Source organism: Ctenopharyngodon idella, chromosome 14 (assembly GCF_019924925.1).
Source record: "Ctenopharyngodon idella isolate HZGC_01 chromosome 14, HZGC01, whole genome shotgun sequence".
Taxonomy (NCBI): domain Eukaryota; kingdom Metazoa; phylum Chordata; class Actinopteri; order Cypriniformes; family Xenocyprididae; genus Ctenopharyngodon; species Ctenopharyngodon idella.
Window position 1 is genome coordinate 18,243,417 of NC_067233.1, and position 24,172 is coordinate 18,267,588.

The 24,172-nt window shown below is 36.3% G+C and overlaps 2 protein-coding genes across 4 annotated transcripts in view; both read right to left on the minus strand.

Annotated features, from left to right (window-relative positions):
• Positions 1 to 9,506, minus strand: part of nfkb1 (nuclear factor of kappa light polypeptide gene enhancer in B-cells 1) — a 47,505-nt gene extending 37,999 nt beyond the window's left edge. The window contains exons 1-4 of one of the 2 annotated variants that reach the window (XM_051918333.1): positions 9,173 to 9,506; positions 9,006 to 9,084; positions 7,152 to 7,186; positions 6,094 to 6,187 (exon numbers count right to left, since the gene is read on the minus strand). In XM_051918333.1, coding sequence (XP_051774293.1) covers positions 6,094 to 6,187; positions 7,152 to 7,181 — 124 coding nt within the window. In that variant the 5' untranslated portion in view covers positions 7,182 to 7,186; positions 9,006 to 9,084; positions 9,173 to 9,506. The remainder of the gene's footprint in view (positions 1 to 6,093; positions 6,188 to 7,151; positions 7,187 to 9,005; positions 9,085 to 9,172) is intronic. The other variant, XM_051918332.1, reaches the window with a different exon arrangement.
• Positions 9,507 to 10,362: 856 nt separating this feature from the next.
• Positions 10,363 to 23,783, minus strand: ube2d2l (ubiquitin-conjugating enzyme E2D 2 (UBC4/5 homolog, yeast), like). Of its 2 annotated transcripts, XM_051918334.1 has the most exons (8): positions 23,365 to 23,783; positions 16,181 to 16,244; positions 16,058 to 16,089; positions 15,829 to 15,906; positions 15,495 to 15,600; positions 15,255 to 15,348; positions 14,169 to 14,225; positions 10,363 to 11,264 (listed from the first exon to the last, which is right to left on the minus strand). In XM_051918334.1, exons 1-7 carry the CDS (start codon positions 23,386 to 23,388, stop codon positions 14,177 to 14,179), a joined length of 447 nt encoding a protein of 148 aa, XP_051774294.1. In that variant the 5' UTR covers positions 23,389 to 23,783; the 3' UTR covers positions 10,363 to 11,264; positions 14,169 to 14,176. The 2 variants fall into 2 exon arrangements, with proteins under 2 accessions (XP_051774294.1, XP_051774295.1); XM_051918335.1 differs by lacking the exon at positions 14,169 to 14,225 and having other exon boundaries at positions 23,365 to 23,768.
• Between the last annotated feature and the right edge of the window lie 389 nt (positions 23,784 to 24,172).

Consider the following 24,172-nt stretch of genomic DNA (forward strand, 5'->3'; position numbering starts at 1 on the left):
CATAGTCTTTACTGTGTAAATTAAATATACATTTATTCTTATTAAAGTTACAAAAACAAGCAGTGAGAGATTCTCTCTCTTTTTTGTTGTTTAATTAGCATTGACAGCAGGTAAATTTGGATACTGTCCCTTTAAGACTGACTGCACCGATCCATTAACTCGAGCTATTTCTTTCTCAACTGTGCCTTGACTTAAGACATAAATGGCTCTGTTCACTTGAAAATACGTGCTCACTTTGGCACATAGGTATGTGTACACTATTTACCCGTTCAAGCCCAATTAGGCGTCAAAAAGTACTCAGTTCAGTCCTCACGCGCTCTATAAGCAGCAGCTTCATGTCGCGCGTCTCTTAGACAGCGCTGGTCTCTCAGAGAGTGCAAGCATATGCTGAAATTAGTTGTCTTTCGCTGCTAATTGCACTCAAACGGTTTAAAACCTCTTGTTTTTAAACCGCTTAAAAACTCAAGCAAATTAGCCAGTCAGCACGAGCGCTGCACAGAGTTCCTTTTCAGGATACTGCGCTTATAACTCTTTTAACATCAAGCACGTCCCGCTCTTTATATTCTCATTCATGCATTTCATCATTCTGAAATGTCAATAGTGCAATATATTTACATACTACGATTTATACGATATAGCAAAATCTCTAACGATAGACATTTTATTTCGTGGTAACGATATCGTCATATCGCACAGCCCTAAATCTTATCATGCAGACTATCTGGCCATCAAGCATATCAAAACATTTGCTGAGAGGCTGGTGTTCTGCAGATATTTCAAGGCCAGAGCTCTCGTCGTACCACGTGTTTCCACAGAAGTGCAAGCCTCTTCCTCTTCCTGTGCACTACAAGGACTAAAGACCACATCCTTGGTGAAGCGTAGCTAAATCAATCAGCTGCCAAATCTGCAGAATTTAACTTCTTAGAGCCCAAATTTAATGTGTCCTCCATTATGGAATGACCTAGATCTATAAATGTTTATAAATGTTAACATAACAGGGGCAAGTAATTTATTTGGTTAGATATGACATAATGTACATCATATTTCCAACATTACCCCTCTGACATTACCCATCAAAGCTAAAGCAGATGTCAAAACCACAGGCGCACTAACCTCTAAATAGAAATACATTATTCAATTGTCACACTGACAACAGAACACACTATCTCAAAACAAAGTAGTAAGCTTGAAGCAACTCAGTTGACTTCAAGTTAAAGGGCACCTATTATGGAAAATCCACTTTTACATGGTGTTTGGACATAAATGTGTGTTGGAAGTGTGTGAACACAACCACCCTACAATGATAAAAATCCTCCCACTCCTTTTTTAAAATCCCCATTAAATCAAAGCTGTCTCATTAGACATGCCATTTTGATTCTCTGAGCAGTGTGATGTCACACTGCTCAGGCCCCGCCCACAGACGCTGACTGACAGTCTTGTATTACCATAGTTTCCACCCTCAGCGAGTTGTACGCTGTCCGCCATTTTCTCCGCGCTTGAGCAGCTTTAATTTTGCAGTGCTTGAGATTGTCTTGTTTTTTATTGCATGAGCCTTGAAGCTCCGCCCTCTTCTTGAAAGTGGGCCGGGAGCAGCAGCTCATTTGCAATTAAAGGTACACACACAAAAACAGCATGTTTTTGCTCACTCCCCAAAACTGGCCATTTTAACATGCTATAAAAAATTATCTATGGGGTATTTTGAGCTTAAACTTCACATACACACTCTTGGGACATCAGAGACTTATTTTATATCTTGTAAAAAGGGGCAAAATAGGTGCCCTTTAAGTTGGTATACCTACATGACCACAAGCCAACTGTATCACTATCTGCATTTCCACTGGTATTTGCCACATCGTGCCACTGCACTGGCTTCACTCTCTGTTGTTCATATCACCTCTAATTACTGACTCTCAGTGAAAATAAATAATGCTGGTGGTCGCTTTCTTGCTGTTAATGTGATGCCCCCCATGATAACCCCACCAGTTGAAACTTAAAGTCGGCACGTAATAGAAGCTGCGATAGACTTTTCTTTCCTGTTGTGACATATCTGAGTGAAACAGCTTCTTGAACAAGAAAAATTGTAGGGTGGGACTTGATTTTGTCTATGGGGAATTGTCTGGATGGTTGTGGTTTGCTATTGCTCTGATGTCATGTGAGTGGCAGGTTGTCCCGCTCTCACACCAGTAAATATGTCATCAGAGAAAAGATGTCGCTGCAAGAAGGGGGCGGGGGTATTTTGATTAAAGAATTATGTGCATGGATAACTCATTTGTATTATACACGTCAATATTCCATAAAAAAAACAAGAATTGTCCATTTTGATTTTATGGTGACTTTAAGGCAAATCTAAAGACTTCAAAGCTCATTAATCTTAAAGGAATAGGTCATCCAAAAATGAAAATTCATGTCATTCAGGGGTGTGGGAAATAGGGGTACTGGAGCACCCCGTTTTCAAAGGATTGTAAATGCAACGCAAATTTTTGTTCATTTACATTTATTCGTTATTAGCATTTAGTAATTTATTTGTAATACACATTTTAAAGGGATAGTTCACCCAAAAATGAAAATTATCCCATGATTTACCCACTCTCAAGCCATCCTAGGTGTACAGTTGCAAGAAAAAGTATGTGAACCACTTGCAGAATCAGTGAAAATACGCAAAATTTTAACAAAATAAGAGAGATCATACAAAATGCATGTTATTTTATATTTAGTACTGTCCTGAGTAAGATATTTTACATAAAAGATGTTTACATATAATCCATAAGACAAAAAAATAGCTGTATTTATTAAAATGACCCAGTTCAAAAGTTTGTGAACCATTGATTCTTAATACTGTGTGTGGTTACCTGGATGATCTACGACTGTTTTTTTGTTTTGTGATGGTTGTTCATGAGTCCCTTGTTTGTCCTGAGCAGTTAAACTGAGCTTTGTTTTTCAGAAAAAATCTCCAGGTCCCAAAAATTCTTCAGTCATCTTTTGCCTATTTGAACCCTTTACAACAGTGAATGAATGATTTTGAGATCCATCTTTTCACATGGAGGACAACTGAGGGACTGAAACACAACTATTAAAAAAGGTTCAAACATTCACTGATGCTTCAGAAGGAAACACGATGCATTAAGAGTCAGGGGGTGAAAACTTTTGAACAGGATGAAGAGGTCCAAATTTTTCTTATTTCGCTTGAATATCATTTTTTTTCTTTTATTACTGCCCTTCGGAAGCAACAGAAAATACTTGCATGTTTCCCGGAAGACAAATTAAATACAATTTACCTTGATCTTCAAATTCCAAATGTTTTCACCCCCCGTCTATTAATGCATCATGTTTTTTTCCTGGAGCATCAGTGAATGTTTGAACCTTTTTTAAAAGTTGTGTTTGAGTCCCTCAGTTGTCCTCAGTGTGAAAAGACAGATCTCAAAATCATTCAGTCACTGCTGGAAAGGGTTCAAATATGCAAAAAATGCTTGAAATCTGAAGAATCTGCAGGACCTGAAGATTTTTTCTGAAGAACAGAGCTCAGTTTAACTGCTCAGGACAAACAAGGGACTCATGAACAACCATCACAAAACAAAAAAACAGCCGTAGACCATCCAGGTAACCACACACAGTATTAAGAATCAATGGTTCACATACTTATGAATGGGGTTATTTTAATAAATTTTTTTTGTCTTGTGGATTATATGTAAACATCTTTTATGTAAAATATCTTACTCAGGACAGTACTAAATAAAAAATAACATGCATTTTGTATTATCTCCCTTATTTTGTTAAAATTATTAACATTTTCACAGATTCTGCAAGTGGTTCACATACTTTTTCTTGCAACTGTATGTGACTATCTTCTTTCAGACAAACGCAACCAGAGATATATTTAAAAATATCCTTAGTCACTTCAGAAGGCCTTTATTAACCCCCTGGAGTTGTATGGATTCATTTTTTTTATGGATGGATGCATTTTTCTTGTCTTCAAAATATAGGCAGCCATTCACAACCATTATAAACATTGGAGGACTAAGGACATTTTTAAATATATCTCCGGTTGTGTTCATTTAAAAGAAGATAGTCACATACACCTAGGATGGCTTGAGAGTGAGTAAATCATGGAATAATTTTAATTTTTGGGTGAACTATCCCTTTAAGTGGGCTATTTAAAAAAAGTGTTATTTATATGTTGAATTTATGTCCCATAGACCGGTCTGTAGCATTATGATTGCAAGCAGTATCAATAATGTCAAAAATGCGATGTGCAGTCAAATGACCCAGTATGTATGTTGTTAAAATGAGTGTTCTCACAGATACGCTTGTTGTGCTTTGTGGAGAAATTCTGAAATGTTTTTGCTTATACAATAAGTAAATAGGGTAAATAAGTAAATAGGGTCCAAAACAATGGACTTTCATTGTATTGACACACCTTTTCGATAGTCTTTCATTCAAAACTGAAAGTACATTTTTAACTAAAACTGTATAGATTTCTTCTGAGCTGTACAAGCATGCTCAGGTAGATCGAGAGAGCGTGTCAAAAAGTGGCAGCCCCAAAACTGCACTTATCTCAGAGCAGGTTTCTCATGTAACCACATGACAGTGAAGAGCTGTTCATGGTTTTCAGTCGTGTCTCGGCAATCCAATGAGGAAGTGAAAAGTGCGGGAAAAAATAGATCTGCTCCTGTAGCGCCAACCCACATAATACACAAATGGCGTGTGACATCACTGAACCTAGGAGATGTTCCTGGGATCTTAAGTGTAACTGCACTTCTCTAAAATATCACAATGCTACACTGTGCAGTTTATTGGATTTAGACCTCAGGGTGCAGGATACTGTTTTCTTGAGGAAGGAATAGAGCAAGAAGAAAAAAGGGAAATGAGGGCTAGTGTTACTGCATCAATTCTGCAAAGTTCAGTAAATGTCATTATTAAAGTCATCATGAAATCAAATTTGACAATTCTTATTGTTTTATGGAATTTTGCCGTATTTATTATAAATGATTTATCTGTGCACATCACTATTTTTCTAAATTCATGCACCCTTGTAATCCTTAATCAAAATAACTTCCCCCCTCTCTTGCAGCGACATCTCTTCTCTTCTCTGATGACATTCTTACTGGCGAGAGGACGGGGTAACCTGTCACTCACATGACATCACAGAAATAGCAAACCACAACCATCCAATCAATTCCCCATAGACAAAATCAAGTCCTCCCCTACATTTTTTTCTGGTTCAAGAAGCCATTTCACTCAGATATGTGTCACAACAGGGGGAAAAAGATTATCACAACTTCAGTTTCATGGTGAATTTAAAGGGTTAGTTCAACCAAAAATGAAAATAATGTCATTTATTACTCACCCTCATGTCGTTCCACACCCGTAAGACCTTTGTTCATCTTCTGAACACAAATTAAGATATTTTTGATGAAATCTGATGGCTCAGTGAGGTCTGCATTGCCAGCAATGGTACTTCCTCTCTCAAGATCCATAATGGTACTAAAAACATATTTAAATCAGTTCATGTGCGTACAGTGGTTCTACCTTAAAATTATAAAGCCACGAGAATTTTTTTTTTTTTTTTTTGGAGCACAAAAAAAGTTTTTAACAATATCTAGTGATGGCCGATTTCAAAACACTGCTTCATGAAGCTTCGGAGCTTTATGAATCGAATCAGTGATTCGGATCGCGTATCAAACCGCCAAACTGCTGAAATCACGTGACTTTGGCGCTCTGAACCACTGATTCGATTCTTAAAGCTCTGAAAAGTCGTTATTTTGTTTTTTTGGCGCACAAAAAAATATTCTCGTCGCTTTATAATATTAAGGTAGAACCATCGTACTCACATGAACTTATTTAAATGTTTTTAATACCTTTATGGATCCTGAGAGAGGAAGTATCATTGCTGGGAATAGAGGCCTCACTGAGCCATCGGATTTCATCAAAAATATCTCAATTTGTGTTCCGAAGATGAACGAAGGTCTTACGGGTGTAGAACGACATGAGGGTGAATAATAAATGACATTATTTTCATTTTTGGGTGAACTAACCCTTTAAGACCTTGATTGAACGACAAGTCAAAGGAAACTCAAACTCAAAGGAAACTCTTACCTGTCCTCATAACATTATTGTTGTGAATGACCGGATATGTCGGGTCCATGTTCATCCACATTGTCTCATTACTGAACTCAATTTGTTCCATGAACTAAAAAAACAAAAACAATGAGACACATTGACTAGGTTTATATGCACAAGAATATTCCTATTATTTCATATATTTAGAATTTGGTCATATCCAGATTATGTATGTGCCATGTAAACATATCAATCACATTAAAAGCCATAATTTTAGAATTACTAAAAATACACTCAGCATAATAAATCACATATGCTGTTTTCTATATATACTGTAGTGTAGAGAATATACAAGTCTTTTTCGAAATATAGCCTTATTCAGAAAATAAACATCATAAATTATGCAAGAAATTATGACCTTTGTAAATGCTTCAAATTTAACTTGAGCAACAAAGCACTTTAGAAAGAGCTTCATGACTTCATGAGGGTGTTTTCAGTGTTGCACAAGGACACAGTTATGTGTCAAATTATTAGCACAGGTGTAAGATGCATGAAGTCAGTGTAGACAGACAGACAAGACAAATGCGGATACAAAAATGAATAAAACTAGTCTCTGTCTTAATTTGCTGCTGTGTTAAGGGTGAAATAGCAACCACAGCAGGCAGGAAGAAGGAAAACCTCCTCAGCTTTCTAAGAGACACTTCCTGTGCGATGCTGTGGTATTTACAGAAATTAATATGTCCTGTTTCAAATTTAATCATTTACTATCAGGCTTATATGCTTTCAAAGACATACATCTGTTACAAAAGAGCTCTGAGGTCTATGTTTACCTTGTGAAGGTAATTATAAGGCATGAGCTTCATGCTCCCTGTCCACTGTCTGCTATCTATGTGGTCTTTATGACAATAAAGATCTTCATAAATAAATTAGCAGGTAGCAACAGTAGCTTAAAGGTAACATGAAATCAAAACTGAGCCTATTTACTTTCTGGTCTTACAACAGACAAAATATTCAGAAAAATGTCAGATTCCTAATTAAAATAAGTTTTGAATGGAGAATGGAGAGTTTTGACAGTGAAGAAAACATTTCCTCACCCCTGTATGGTATGGGTCCTCTCCAGCCATGATTCCTAAGGAGAAAAGTAAAACAAATTAATTCATGATTCATATTTAGAAAATAGTCTAATGTCCAAAAGTAGTAAAACACTGAAAATATAATATAGAAAATATGACGCTAATTTTGCATTGGTCACACTGTCACAGTGGTGCTTAATTCATTAGCAAATCTATAGGGATTTTTTTTTTTAAATGAAACTTCAGTGAATCATTCTCCTTCACTTTCATACACTGACTCACATTTTCATTACCTGAAGTTACCCCTTTTTAAAGTTGCATTCCTGTCTTCAAAGACTAAGACCATCTTAATTTTCAGGTAAGAGTGGGTGCGGACATTTGTAATTGTAATGTGTCTGGCTTCCGGTGTCATTCGCTTCCAGTTATTTTTTAGCTGTACAAAACAGCTCGTTATGCTGCTTGATATTGCAAACTGGTATTTCTTACCGTATTATTTTAATGTATTTTCTTAATTATAAACACACTGGTTTGTAGCGCAGTTTTACATTTTACTGCACTTTGATATTATTCCCGTTATTTTCCTATAGCGGCTAATAATTTGGAAGTCTCAAACATTCACAGAAAACACCTTACTTCTGCGTTGAAAAAAACAGGTGGATAGCACGTAAAAAATTGCCTTTTTCTGAATCAGTCCATTTTGAATCTGAACAAGACTCAAAGTGGCACTAAGCTAGACATGTTGTTTCACCTTGTTTGTGAATGAAAATGTGCTGACTGACTGAACAAAAGTCTTTAGTTTGTTTGTGTCCTGCAAGAAGGCTGCAAACGCGTTAAGTCACCATTAAATCAAAATGGACAATTCTTAACTTTTATGGAATAATCTCAATGGACAAAATCAAGTCCCGCCCTACTACATTTTTTTTTTCTTGTTCGAGAAGCCCTTTTCAGTGTTGCCAAGTCTGCGGTTCTCCTTCGGAATTGGGCTACTTTAACACTGTTGCCGCGGGTTGAAGCAACCCCAAATAACATGAGATGTATCCCCTGGAATGCAAATTTTACCAGAGGAAAGTCGCCAAAAAACACAGATTTTACCCCCCCAGAACGTGTTTTTTTACTGGGGGACTCCCCCTGAAACGCGAATGGGCTAGTTTTGAGTAGCAATTGGGCGGGTTTTGTTGTGAAAACCTGGCAACCCTGGCCGTTTCCCTTAGATGTATGTCACAATAGGGAAGAAAAGACTACCGCAACTTCCATTTCATGGCGACTCTAAACGTGTTAAATGACTGATGACCAACCATATACAATTAAGATAATTATTTTTGTCTTTTTTATAATAACAAAAAAAGTTACATAGCAGTTGTGATGGATGAAAATGCAAATCTGTTTTGTTGTCATTTGTATCGGTTGAGTGAAAGATCAAGTGAATCACTCATGGCAAAGCAAATCTCAATTGTCTCGCCCCCTACTGGCGTTGTGACCTGCAGAGTCGGTAACAGAACGAATCAGTGAACTAATCATTTTAGTTTCAGAACATTATTAGCGTTATTGGAATGAATCAAAATCCCAACCACTACCACACATCTCGACGTCTCACACATTGAGTGACAACAGACTCTAATAGATCCCCGCTAATTAAAAACTAGATCTCGCGCGTTTGGAACATCAGAATGGCTTTTCGAATTCGACTTCTATTCCGATCAACTCCGGATGTTCGGTCCGAGCGCGGCTTGATACCCAAATATATTTTATTGATAGATTTTGACACACGGCCAGCACAACACATAACAGTCACTTATCTCAAACTTTCTACTGCCGAATCCTGGCCAACTTCTATCAAAAACACATTAATGTGCACCATGAGTTGTTCGTACTCACCCAAACCAGTTTATCAATAGTCCTTGATAGCTGAAATGTGCATTTGGCCTCTGAGGCAGAAGTAGGAAGTTCAGCAGCACTTGATACAAAGTATCACAACAACCTTTAGATGGCAACATGGGCAACTCCAAGACAACAAGCATGGCTGGATCTACGAGGGTGCTTACCTTTCCTGACAGATATTCGAGGTTCAGGATCAACATCAAACAGCTGGGATCTGGGATTCCGAGTCAAGTTTTCTTATTTGTTACAGCTTATTTCTCCATGTTGCTCTGAAGTAAACTGATGTAAGCTCATAGACAGTCAGTTCAAGGTAGTTTCCTTATTCAGGATGATTGTTGCGTCTGCTAGACATGGATATGCTGAAGGCCCACTGAGGTTAAAAGGCACATCGATCGATCAATCGATTTTAATAGCTTGTCGCGAATGATCACAGTAAATCATGCCAAGATCAACGCGACGTTTGAATAGACAGCTTAACTTCCTTACTGGAAATTCCCTGTGACGTAGCCTAACTCATGTCTTTAAAAACGTCCTTTTGCGCCCACTTGTGGACACAAGGTGCAAGAACTTCATATACTGTATTTGAACATGAAAACAAAGTCTAAAATGGTTTACATGTACAGCCCGGTCAGGCTGATTTTAAAGATTTAAGCTCGTCAGGGTACGAGGCCCTTTTAAACCATCTAAGTTCAGCAGCAAAAAAAAAAATATATATATTTTTTTTTTAATCGGTGAAGAACAGTTAAATTCATGTGTGTGTATAGTATTATCGTTTACATAAAAAAAACACACACACATATATATATATATATATATATATATATATATATAATATAAAATATAAAGTATATATAATATAAAATATAAAGTATATATATATATATATATATATAAATAAATAAATAATATAATATAATATAATATATATATATTATACACACATAATTATATATCATTTATTTATTTTTTTGGGACCTAGGCATGTTTTCTGCAGGATAATTTTTTAAGTAGCTTAAAAACCTCAATAAATTGTGCTTTTTGAACATGGGCACTACTCTACATGTACAAAGTCGATGGTGTTGGTTAGCTGCTATTCACCTCACAACTGGGGTCCCTTCTTCAGAGGACTAATTATAGTCCAGCAGTTGTTGAGAGATCTCACTTGGACGATAGGTCATGCATGTTAGTGACATGGTCGAACAACTACAGTATCAAATTCAGTCCATTCACGTAAAGTTATTGTACCAGATTAATGTCCCAGATATACAGTGAATTGAATAAAGTGCAATTGTGACAATATGCAAGGTTCTCAAAAAAGACTTCTCTCAGTGGTACTGCAGAAGGAAACACCAAATGATAGTTTAGCAACTTTATTGAGCAAACAAAATGAACAGCTAGTAGAGCTATTAGTTGATCGGTCATCCATTGAGAGCTTCCAATCACATATATTCAGTGCAATGAGAGAACAGTGTTTAGGAGGATAGACAAACTAATAGCTTCCCATTCTAAAAACATCAAAAAGAGGAGAGAAAAGGAGTAACAAAATAAGTTCTCAGACTCTAAAAGTGGACATGTATTCGCTTAACATCGTCTGCAGATATTCATTTTTGGCAGACCACAGACCAATTACTTTAATTGTTCCATTAACATGCAAAATATATATTTTCCGTAACTGCTGATACAATGACGTGACTGATTTGGTAAGAAACAGTCAGATATAAGCAAGAATATATTTCACAGACCATAGTTCTTCTCATTGCTATTGTAAAAGCATATAAAAACATGAAGGCCAACCGAGCAAAAGATCGACTTTGAGAGGTACGCTGGCACCTGCAGAATCGTTGTTTCTTTTTCTTAAATAGCACCTCTAGCCAGTGTCGTGAGTCAGAAGCGTTCGATGGTTTCACCTTAGTTATGTTTTCTTTTTCTTATTTCAATAAAAAAAGGTCTGAGCTCGTAGTTAAAACATGCTTCTTTGACACAAGCATTTTTCTGAACATAAAAGTTGGTGATCTTTGCAATATTGTGGTCTTTTTTACAGCATGTGAATGAAGGTTGAAGGGGGTCAAAATAACCAAGCAGAACTGATATAGTCTGAATACATGGGGAACTGTCAATTCATTGAGGGGACGAAAAAAAAAAAAAAAAAAAAAAGATGTTCAAATTTTTTTTCCAGCTATACTGCAGATTGGTCTGATGTTCCTCAGGTATCACATGGCGTACTTTTGAGTCCATTCCCGAGCTATTCTGTTGTACCTGCGCAAGAGAAAGGAAGAGAAATTAAGTGTGGCATTGGCGCAGAGGCATAGTCACACATGCTGGGTAAGCGGACCATCTGCCAACTCGGCTCAGGCCAACATAAACACAGAGTGCAGAAACAGCTCAAGGTCAAACACAGTGGCACCTTCTCCATGTCTACACTGCAACTCTAAACATTACTTCTATTGTTTACTTTGATGCTAGTTATAGCCTAAGTGTTTACCTCAACCAAACCTTCTGTCATCAAACCTATGATAAAACCAGACATATTTAGGTCTGATTTTTGTATGTATGGTCTTTGAAAGGTAAAACTTTTAAAATTTTAAAAACATAAACGGGCCATAACAGACTGGTTTGTGTCAGAACTGCTTCATTTTTCATAGAAATACTTTATAATTTATTTCCACAAAAAAAGCAAAAAAAAAAAAAAAAAAAAACCTTAAGTCATGGAAATGAAAATGAATGAAATTTCAATCAAAATAATAATGCATACAAAAATTATTCAGGAAAACCACGTCAGAAATCGCCAACATTCTAAGTGAGTTTCATTCACACATTAATTTACACTTTTATTTTCGCTCATCTTGTTGTATGTGCATGCGTATGTGTGTGATAATATACGTAATATATAAATAGTGTATATACAGTATCTCACAGAAGTGAGTACACCCCTCACATTTTTGTAAATATTTTATTATATCTTTTCATGTGACAACACTGAAGAAATGACACTTTGCTACAATGTAAAGTAGTGAGTGTACAGCTTGTATAACAGTGTAAATTTGCTGTCCCCTCAAAATAACTCAACACAGCCATTAATGTCTAAACCGCTGGCCACAAAAGTGAGTACACCCCTAAGTGAAAATGTCCAAATTGGGCCTAAATTGTCAATATTTTGTGTGGCCACCATAATTTTCCAGCACTGCCTTAACCCTCTTGGGCATGGAGTTCACCAGAGCTTCACAGGTTGCCACTGGAGTCCTCTTCCACTCCTCCATGACGACATCACAGAGCTGGTGGATGTTAGAGACCTTGCGCTCCTTCACCTTCCATTTAAGGATGCCCCACAGATGCTCAACTTTAGGTACCCTCAGCTTCTTTAGCAAGGCAGTGGTCGTCTTGGAGGTGTGTATAGGGTCATTATCATGTTGGAATACTGCCCTGCGGCCCAGTCTCCGAAGGGAGGGGATCATGCTCTGCTTCAGTATGTCACAGTACATGTTGGCATTCATGGTTCCCTCAATGAACTGTAGCTCCCCAGTGCCGGCAGCACTCATGCAGCCCCAGACCATGACACTCCCACCACCATGCTTGACTGTAGGCAAGACACACTTGTTGCCGCCACACACGCTTGACACCATCTGAACCAAATAAGTTTATCTTGGTCTCATCAGACCACAGGACATGGTTCCAGTAATCCATGTCCTTAGTCTGCTTGTCTTCAGCAAACTGTTTGCGGGCTTTCTTGTGCATCATCTTTAGAAGAGGATTCCTTCTGGGATGACAGCCATGCAGACCAATTTGATGCCATGTTCTGAGCACTGACAGGCTGACCCCCCACCCCTTCAACCTCTGCAGCAATGCTGGCAGCACTCATACGTCTATTTCCCAAACACAACCTCTAGATATGACGCTGAGCACATGCATTCAACTTCTTGATCGACCATGGCGAGGCCTGTTCTGAGTGGAACCTGTCCTGTTAAACCACTGTATGGTCTTGGCCACCGTGATGCAGCTCAGTTTCAGGGTCTTGGCAGTCTTCTTATAGCCTACGCCATCTTTATGTAGAGCAACAATTCTTTTTTTCAGATCCTCAGAGAGTTCTTTGCCATGAGGTGCCATGTTGAACTTCCAGTGACCAGTATGAGAGAGTGAGAGCGATAACACCAAATTTAACACACCTGAGACCTTGTAACACTAACGAGTCACATGACACCGGGGAGAGTAAATGGCTAATTGGGCGCAATTTGGACATTTTTACTTAGGAGTGTACTCACTTTTGTGGCCAGCGGTTTAGACATTAATGGCTGTATGTTGAGTTATTTTGAGGGGACAGCAAATTTACACTGTTATACAAGCTGTACACTCACTACTTTACATTGTGGCAAAGTTTTATTTCTTCAGTGTTGTCACATGAAAAGATATAATAAAATATTTACAAAAATGTGAGGGGTGTACTCACTTCTGTAAGATACTGTGTGTGTGTGTGTGTGTGTGTGTGTATGTATATATATTATATATATATATATATATATATAATATATATATATATATATGGTGAATATCACACACACACACACACACACACACACAGAATATATATTTCAAATTACTCCAATTTATATGCAAAATGTTAAATTTCAGTAGCAAGAAAAATTCATTTTAAAAATAAAATGACACTTAAACCAGCTTACACTACCGTTCAATAGTTTGGTGAAGATTTTTCAATGTTTTCAATGTGTTTCAATGTTGAAGGAAGCATCATTTTATATTAATATTTTAAAATGTAGTTTATTCCTGTGATGGCAAAGCTGAATTTTCAGCATCATTAGTGTTTAGTGTCACATGGGCCTTCAGAATCATTCTAATATGCTGATTTGCTGCACATTTGTCATTTTCTGCACATTTTCTTTTGATTAATTTAGTGAGTTCTTGCTGAATAAAAAGTTTCTTTCAAAAAGTATCTTACTGAACCAAAGTTTTTGAACAGTAGTGTATGTCTCACAAGTAATACGATTTTCAAAAGCTACATCCAGTTATGAACACCATCAACAAAATAAGCACATCCAGTAGTATGAACACCTACTAGTGACCAACAGTACTGCAACATGGTGATGTCCAGAGATTAGTAAGCCTTTTTCATGCTCACACAAAAAAACTCTGCCACAATGCCTTGCTCACCTTAACCCCTATAACATGGCATATTTCTCTGTCCATTCCCTGGCTAGTTTATTATACCTGAGAGGAGACATCAAACTATTCACTCTATCTAAAAGTAGGGGTGTGATGATACACTTGGCTCATCATGAGACGATACACAATATTGGGTTCACAAGAACGAGATATGATATTTTAACACTATTTTTAAAAAATCTTTAATGACGAAATATATGACCGAAAATAGTCTTTTATTCTACTGAAATTAACAGAATGGTGCATTTTAAATGTTTTAACAAATCATCTTTTATAAATACCGCAGGGTTTTAGGAGTTCCCAAAATTTGAGCTTGGTAGGGGTTGGTGAAAATGACTTAAAGGGTTAGTTCACCCAAAAATTAAAATTCTGTCATTAATTACTCACCCTCAAGTCATTCCACACCCGTAAGACCTTTGTTCATCTTCAGAACAACAACGAGAATACTTTTTGCGCGCAAAAACAAAACAAAAATAACGACTTTATTCAACAATATCTTCTGTGTTCTGACGTAGAACCTGGAAGCACTGAACGTAAGCAGTGTAAGAGAATGACACAGAAGAGAAGGTATTGTTGAATAAAGTCGTTATTTTGGTTTTGTTTTGGCGCACAAAAAGTATTCTCGTTGCTTCATAAAATTAAGTTTGAACCACTGCAGACATGTGGACTATTTTAAAGAAGCCTTTACTACCTTTCAGGACCTTGAAAGTGGTGGTTAAATTGCTGTCTATGGAGAAGTCAGATATCTCTCGGATTTCATCCAAAATATCTTAATTTGTGTTCCGAAGGTGAACGAAGGTCTTACAGGTGAGAAACGGCATGAGGGTGAGTAATTAACAACAGAATTTTCATTTTTGGGTGAACTAACCCTTTAAATTTAATGTTTCTTGTCTCGTCACATTGACAGTGTGGCACAAGAGCTCGTCACACCCCTATCTAAAATGTTTCTTTATTACATACACCAGCTAAAAAACAATCAGTCTGGATTATAACTGTAAAAATGTCTTTTATTAATGAACTTTTTTTTAAGATTTAATTTTAAACATTTCACTTAAGACAAACAAATACACTTACTTTTCATTGTCTGTTTTATAGATACGTGCTATCTCTGGCACTAATGGATCATCTGGGTTTGGATCACATAACAGTGAGCAGATGGACAATAGAACTGCAACAGAAAGAAGAGAGAGGTTGGCACATGGCATAAATAATATCAGTGCATATCTCTTGGCTATCCAATAAAATGACTCTTAAGAAAAAGGTATTCTATTAAGGTCAATGATTTTGTTCTCAGTTATTTTTTTTATAGTTCACCTTTAGAGATAGTTAACGCAGGAGACCACTGAGACCTTAGAATATCCAAACAGATGCTGCCATTACTGTTAATATTTGGGTGATAAATTCTTGTGGTGAATGCAACCTGCAAATGAGAGTGTGAAACAGACAATCAGACCACATATATATTCCAAACCTAGCAATTGATATTTTACTGTAGATCTCTAGAATAGCAGCAGGTTTCTCTTGTTGAATCTATGTGCAAAATACTACTAAGAGGCAAAAAACAACAACAAAAAACACAATCTTATTAAAATCTACCCTTTACAGACAGATTAAACCCGTAGGTTGTGTTTAAATACTTGATTCTTGCCTTAGGTGGTTTGAAAGGGTAGTCTGTAGGAAAATGAATGGTCAAGAAAAACACACCCCCTTGATATGGACTGTCATTCTGTAAAGGAACAAATAAAAACCAAAAGTTACACGATTCCTGTGATTCCTTTAGTGAATGCAGTGCTATAACAATACAGACATTGCATGCAAATAAATGTCACAATCCATCATTAATATATATATGCAAATAAGGACATATTTCCACTTACAGGTCCCATAATTGTTGCTTGCCAGTGAAACACTGCAAATAAAGAGCAAGAAACATCTCATTACAGTGAGCTCTGTGATATACTCAGAGACAGGTAATGAAAACAAAGAGCGAAATAACTCACAGTCATCTCCAACCGGTCCTGCTGAGCACTGCGCTGGGGGGTCCCGGCCCAGATCAGTCAGCTCCTAAAGACAGAGAGGATGCATAGGTAATGGACAGGATCTTTTAAAAAAAATTCTGGGTATCCCATCAACTATGTCGTCTTTCAATCGATCCATATAGTTTCTGTACATTTCATTCCTGAGGTAAAACGGCAAAATGAAAAACACAATCCATTGCTCCCATGTTCCATGCCACTTATGATAAATAAAAAGTTGATTTTAGCAGTTATGCTCATATTTGATATAATTATACAAATTATTGATAGAATTATATTAAGCTAGTAGACACAAAATAACTTTTGGAAGCTAACATGTCCTGTAACATGCTATGCTCAATCTTAAACTATTTTAACATAAGTTTATTATTCTTTTACAATTGTTATACATGCAGTTTTATAACCTCATATTTCAGAGACTACATGGAACGTGTCAAAAAATGTCAATTTCATCTCTTACACAGCAGGGCTGTTTAAAATGTAAAATCTTCTTGAATAACCAATAAACTGCTTGGTAATAAATGTAAGCAATATACAAGACACACACTGTGCAAACTTTCAGTCATCACAGTGGGTGTCAAGGAAGCTGTACAGTTGCTTCATAATGTTATGTATAATGATTTAGTTAAAAATGTAAGTTTTACAACAAGAGTCTTATGCCATGATCAGGACAAGTAAGACATGACACCAGTTATAATGTACCATGCTCTGATTGATAGTCTCTTTTAATGTGTTGGATGAGCAATCTGATTTTGATTCCAAGTACATTATCAGTCATTGTGTCAGTTAACTGGTTCTATTATAATTCACATTTAGTCATTTAAACAGATGAAATCTAAGATGTTTCTGTAGGAAACTATAGACTTGATCCTTTCATTTTAATCCAAATGCATTCCTCTTCCAGACAGATAACGCAATTAATGAACTGTCACAACTAGGCGCTCTTCGGTCCCCGAGGCCTAAACTGTTGACCATGGAGAACAATCAAAGCGGAGACTCATGTGTCATCGGGATTGGATAGGAACAGTGGACAGATTATCCTTTAATTTTACATGCTCTCACCCTTCACTGATTGTGCATACTGACAGCTTTCTCAACTCTTGAAAAAACACAGGCAGGAAATGACAATACGATTGTCTTCTTAATGAAACTTTACAAAGAACATCAGAGGTTGATTGAGCAAAATGTTCTTTTGGTTTCCTCACAGTCACCTAAAAACCACATACGTCAGTAGGGCTGTGTATTGCCAAGAATCTGGCGATACAATACGTATCACGATACAGGGGTTACGATACGATATATTCTGATATATTGCAAGAAAGGCGATATATTGCGATATTTCTTGTTTTTTTTTTTTTTAGAAAGATCTAATTTTAGAAGAAACAGTCATAAAGAACACAACCATATGCATAAAACCTGACAAGCAACTTTATTTTATTTAATCAATACAGTATCATTTGCATTTATATCACTAATCACTATTTTGTGCTATCTAAATAAAGGGAAAATAGTAAAGTGACTGCAGGATTCTTTATGTGTATATGTTTTAAAGGTTCACAGTATAGCAGTTTTTAATTTCTAGACTATTTAACAACAGAAAGTGCATAGTCCATTGCATGACTGAATGATTGTTTGTTTTATATTTAATACTGTAAAGCTGTTTGCTTTAAAGCAGTCCATTGTATAAAGTGCTATTTAAAGTACTGAACTGCAGAGCTGGTGCAACCATATCCACATCGCTATGATCAGACGCTTTCTTTCTGCTGACACCGCTGTCAATTTTGTTGTGTTTATTTTGTTACTAAGAGGAAAACATGCAGTACACTTCTTTCACCAAACATAATATCGCGATATTCACGTGTATCGATATTTTCTTACACCCCTATACGTCAGCATGTTTGGCAAAAAAAAATCTAAAGATCACTTCAAACTGTTTTGATTTTAGTCTCAGAATAGTGCTTTTCACACTGCGCTTAACGTTTTACACTTGTAATTTAGAAGCAGGGTTAGCACCGCTTTTAACCCGGGGTTATGAAACCCTGTTCCGGAGCAGGGTTAGCACCGCTTTTGCGGTGTTAACCCCGCATTGTGGTGCCAAACTTGTACAGTGTGAAACAATGTAGTGTTAGAATTTTATGACTAGATGCTTAGCAAAGGATAACTAATAGCATGCCTCATATTCACATGCTTTAGACAGCCACAGAAACACAGTGCATTGTATATAAACAGTAAATTCAGCATTTGAGAGGATAAATATGAAATGCTGACAGAAAACGTGACAATTTTAGTGAAGAGACCGTTTCATTCTTACCTTTATAGTTCGAAATGTTCATTCAGTATAAACTCGATAGTACAGTCAGCAATACAGGATGTGCAATGCTAGAGCTATGTAAACAGGTTGCGTGCTGTGTTCGTCCAATCATTGAGACTGACACCGCAAATATGCAAATAAGGACGTCAACCCAGGGTTTAGGAATGTACAGTGTGAAACGTCAGTTTATAAATACCCAGGATTAATTGTTAACCCGGGTAAAGTATAAGCAGTGTGAATTGAAACTGAAGCAAGAAAACCAAGGATTCCGTTTACCCGGGGTTTACAATCACCCAGGGTTAACTATTTCAAGTGTGAAAAGCCCTAATATGGCTCATATTTAGAGAAGTCTTCTGCGACGTATCCCTTTGTACCCAGCTTACAGACTTTATGGGTGAATGTGATTTCATCAAGTTCAACGTGTTACTGGATCAACATCTTCGTTGATCCTGGACATCATTCCAATCAACCAATCAGTATTGAGGGAGTTTACAGTTTACAGTTTTAAGTTTAGGCTTACAACCAGCGTTAGGTGCTTCTACATCGGTGTTATTCACCTATCGTTTAACTTTGATTTTAGGGATAACTTATGGGTAGAGTTAGGTTTAGGGGTAGGACTAAATTTTCAGACAGGAATGTTGTTCCACGATCAACAAAACATGTTGATCCAGGAACATGTCTTGGCAATATCATGGTGACCAGACTTTATGACCTAGAAATAAAGAAATCAGCCTTTTCATTTATTTACGGGTCATGAAGTCAAACCAATTGAAGTTACTTTGCCAAAAAACAACCAAATAAACATTCTTGGATGATACAGTGTTTAACCACAATTTTGGAAGCCTCTACAGTAAAAGCTGGTCAGCTTTTACTGTAGAGGCATCCAAAATTGTGATTGTGAAGGCTATTGTGAAGGCTAGTTCATGCTGCCCCAATAAATGGCAACATTTCGAACATTCTGAAGTTGGTTCTTAGATTTAAAATGTTGGGAAACAAAACAGGCAGTTGGGGAAAAAAAAGAAAAAAAAAAAAAAAGTTCACACTCTCAACAAACTTTAACAAGCTTCAATTTTTTTAAATAACACTTGTACACTTGATTTTACTTGTACTACTGTTAGAGGGTTTTTAAAGAATGCTATCCAGAAAAGGTATTCACAAAGTAACTTATATAATGTGTTTGTTCTTTAAATGATTACACAACCTTTTAAATAACAGCCATTCATTCTTAAATGACAAATATGTACCTAACAGTTGGACTTTTTTTTTTTTTTTTCTCTCACAAGCATTACAAATATTTGGGATCAGTGAGAATTTTTTTAAATAAATAAGTTAAATCTTAATTCAACAAGGACGCATTAAATTGATTAAAAGTGACAGTAAAGACATAATATTTGAAAAGATTGATATTTCAAATAAATGTTCTTTTGAAGTTTCTATTAATCAAAGAATCCTGGAAAAATGTATCAGTTTCCACAAACATTTGGGTTAGTTCACCCAAAAATGAAAATTCTGTCATTAATTACTCACCTTCTTGTCGTTCCAAACCTGTAAGACTTTTCATCTTCAGAACACAAATTAACATATATTTTTAATGAAATCTGAGAGCTTTCTGTCCCTCCATAGACAACCTTCACAACTGAAATTGACACTTCAAAATGTTCATAAAGAGATTGTAAAACTAATCCATATGAATTAAGCGATTTAGTCCAAATTTTCTGAAGAGACTCGATCGCTTTTTTTGATGAACAGATTTAATTTAGGCTTTTACTCACAGCGAACATAAACAAAAGCTCAACCAAACCTGAATGACATGCGAGAACAAATCTCTTCTGAAAGCTCAAACATGCTGCATGAGAATGAACCTCATTGGTTACGCAGCATGTTTGAGCTTCCGGAAGAGGATTGATCTTACGCATCATTCAAGTTCGGTTGAGCTTCTGTGAATGTTCGCTGAACAATGTTTGTTTACATGTGAATAAAAGCCTAAATTAAATCTGTTCATCATATAAAGCAATCGTGTGTCTTCAGAACATTTGGACTAAACCACTCATTTCATATGGATTAGTTTTATGATCTCTTTATGAACTTTTTTAAGCATCAAAGTGTCAGTTGCGTAACTGTCTATGGAAGGACAAAAATCTCTCATATTTCATCAAAAAGATCTTCATTTGTGTTCCGAAGATGAATGAAAGTCTTAAGAGTTTAGAACGACATGAGAGCAAGTAAATAATGACAGAATTTTCATTTTTATGCACCAAAAGCAAAGAGGGAATCATTCACTGCTCTTGACTGAATAACTTTTGTAGCTTTAAAAATAATCAGTGTATTTGTAATTAATACACTAACGACTATGCAGCGATTTTTACATTTGATTATTCAATTTCTGTATTATTTCTTACCTGAATGCTTTTGTTAAATAGATGTAAAATGAAAAAAAAAGTAAAGCACTGTTCATTTAATGTTTCTTATATTGTATTTGTTCTACTGTGTTATTTGCATCTTTGACCTTTTTTTTTTAGTAATAAAGGTAAAATAACAAAAATAACTAGATTGTGATTATTAATACAGTAGTTATTAGTAATAAAAAGAATTGGAGGAAAAGATACATAGAGGATCGTTTTATAACTAAATAGAATCGTGAAGCAAGTGAAGATTCACACCTCTGATAAGGTGTACACGATGCTTTAGGTAATAATGAAGAATGTTGGCATAATAAACTAGTCTTCTGATCTCTGGCCACACCTATGCATTTAGACAACAAGGAAATAACTACCGTTCTAGATCTTTCGTTCTCTCTTTATGGGAACAGTGACTATATAAACCACTTCTGAGAAAATAGCACATTTCTGAGAATTCATGTAGGTCTATGTGAAGTGCAGGCAACCCTCTGGCAGCGCTTGCCTGTGCATGTGAGCGTGTGACCATACAGGAAGTAGAGGTCAGAGGTTTCTTTGATGATGAGTGTGTCTGAGATGGAAACATCAAAACAAACCCAGGTAGACTGTTTAGTTCATAATATTGTTGACTGGTTGCTCATCTCTGAATACAAAACCAGTTGACGAACATACAAATGCCTATGAGAACATCAGTCGCTCAGACCTGAGGGATTATGGGTAAAAATTAAAACCACAGACTTGTATTTAGTTTTTATCCGATACCATGATAACTCATTATTTTCCTCCAACCAATTTGAAGAACAAAATTTATTTCTATTTTTTGAAACAATAAAAAAAACATTAGACTGCAACAATTAAACCATATACATTAAACACTGTATTAATTATTATAATATAAAAATTAAATGGAAAATTATGAAAATCTGTAAAAACAAAAAAAACAAAAACAAATCTGAATTCTTTGTCAAGATCAACAAAAATGGCAAAAAAAATTTGGCTGTAAGAACTTGGTGAAACGTCTTTGCTGCGAGAAGCAAAATAATCAAACAACATGGATCTGAGATTCAGTTACATCAATCTCTGAGCTACTAATGAGGAACTTAACCAGTCTAAACAAGGAACTAAACTGTCAGTGTCACAAGTCACACGAGAACAAGGTTCAAGGCTCAGCTAAATCAAGGCCATTCTTCGTAAATAACATTTCAGTTTATTGTTAATTGACAATAATGCCAGATCCAAAAAAAAATAAAAAAATAAAAATAAAAAATAAAAATTTCTCTGTCATCATGACACGGGTGAAGGAAGCCTTTTCAAGAGTCAGTGTACGACACCAATTTAGCCAACCAATATAGGACAGTGTGAACATCAGCACTAACAGTGGCAGCTATTTTTACGCCTGCATACTTCAGATGAGAGTGTTGGGAATAAACCAGCCCTGCCATCACTTGAGAGATCCTTTGCTGGTATTTTCAACCAGTCGTCTGTGTGCCCACTTGGCATTTGCTGTCCTAAAATTCTCACATCAACTAACTAAGAATTTGGCCGTCTGCCCGCAAACAATCTGCTGTGTCAGTCTAATTCATAGAAGCTCTCAAAGTCAGCGAAACAGGCAAAAATCACCCTTTTGCCAAGTTCAACAACTATTGTGCACTTCATGCTGGTATGGGCCGGATATGTCTAACTGGAGTATTACGTGCTTGTAGTAGCCTTCCAGGAAGCACTTCTAGCAATGACGCAAAGTTCTTGTTGTGCTTACCAAAATGAAAGAACGCCACTATTACAAGAGTTAAGTATAACCCAAAGAACTAACAAGTCAGCATTATATGCCCATAGGATTTACTCTAAACCAGTAAGGCAAATCCTGTTCCAACCAGTACTCCTGTGGCTGAGATGATTCATAAATATTATTCACCTGAAACAACACCATGAGTTCAAGCATGAGAAATCACATAAGGTTGTGTTTATCTGGATGTGACTCACAGAGGAAACACATCCACATAAAATCTATCTCATCCACCTTCTGAAATCTGATTCCTGTATTTCCTCCGTTTTTAACCAACTTATATGAGGAATATCATATAGTTACTTTAGTTTTAAACTATGTATTACAATGTGGCACCTGTCTTTATGGATATTACATGTAATAGATAGATAGATAAATAAATAGATAGATAGATAAATAGATAGATAGATAGATAGATAGATAGATAGATAACTGAAGAGCAATGCCAGCATTCCTTTGTGAGGAAACAATAATACAACAACTAACATTAAAATAATAATAATAAACATAAAACAAAAACAGCCTAGCTTCATAGCCAAGCCTGCTATCCTCATAGCATTTGTTAACACCTATCCTTCTAACATATAAAGCGAAAAACCAAAGGGTTTGAGCGGTGAATAAAATATAATATTTCTTAACATAAAACATAATATTTTACCTTGTGAATTCGTTTTAATGCCATTCTGTGTGTGTACTGGGCTCCTGAGGCCGAGAAAAGAGGAGATTTATCCGGCTAGCTGCGGTTAGCTGTGCTCGCTAGCCAGACACTAAAGATCCAACAGAAACCCGACGAGACCGTAACGGAAACGAACGAAATAAGCCGTTAAAATTGACCAACGGAATCCCAGATGTCCGACCGATAATAATCCTGACGAGAATGAACGTTATATTGAGTATGAACGGGAAGGCCTGTATTTCTACACTGAACACTTGTATAGGTATGTGTGTGTCTCCACCTCCTCTCTCTCTCTCTCTCTCTCTCTCTTGCTTTCTCTCTCTCTCTCTCTTTCTCTCTCTCTCTTTACAAAATGTCCTCTTTCTCACTCCCTCTATCTGTCCTGACGTCTATATGCACAGCATCAGTTTACGGAAATGTTGTGTTAAATGCTGGAAGCAGTGACTAGCAGAGAGGAAAAGACATTACGAAACAGTCTTACAAAATAAGAGGATTTGTGTCATGGTTACTTTCTTTCTTTTTAGTGGTTGTGTCTCAAAACCTAGTGCCTACCTAGACAGCAAGTTAAAGTCACCATGAAATCAAAATGGACAAATCTTCTTTTTTTATGGAATATTGCAGTCATTATTTTAAATTATATTTATCTGTGCTCATCATTATTATTATTTTTAAATATATTATATTATATTATATTACTTGGCTGTAGCGGTTCTTCTGAACTCTAACGGTTTGTCAGTTTTCTGTGTTTCTCACTGTTTGCACGATCACAAAGCACTATATGTATTTTGTT

Bases quoted from the DNA above. Each gene is read 5' to 3' on its own strand.
- ube2d2l (XM_051918334.1), bottom strand. From the start codon at position 23,388: ATGGCATTAAAACGAATTCACAAG. The intron at 15,601-15,828 runs GCAAGAATCAAG...TCTCATTTGCAG, and splicing joins ACCCTTTCAAACCACCTAAG to GTTGCATTCACCACAAGAAT. The intron at 15,349-15,494 runs GTGAACTATAAA...TTTCTGTTGCAG, and splicing joins TGCGTTAACTATCTCTAAAG to TTCTATTGTCCATCTGCTCA.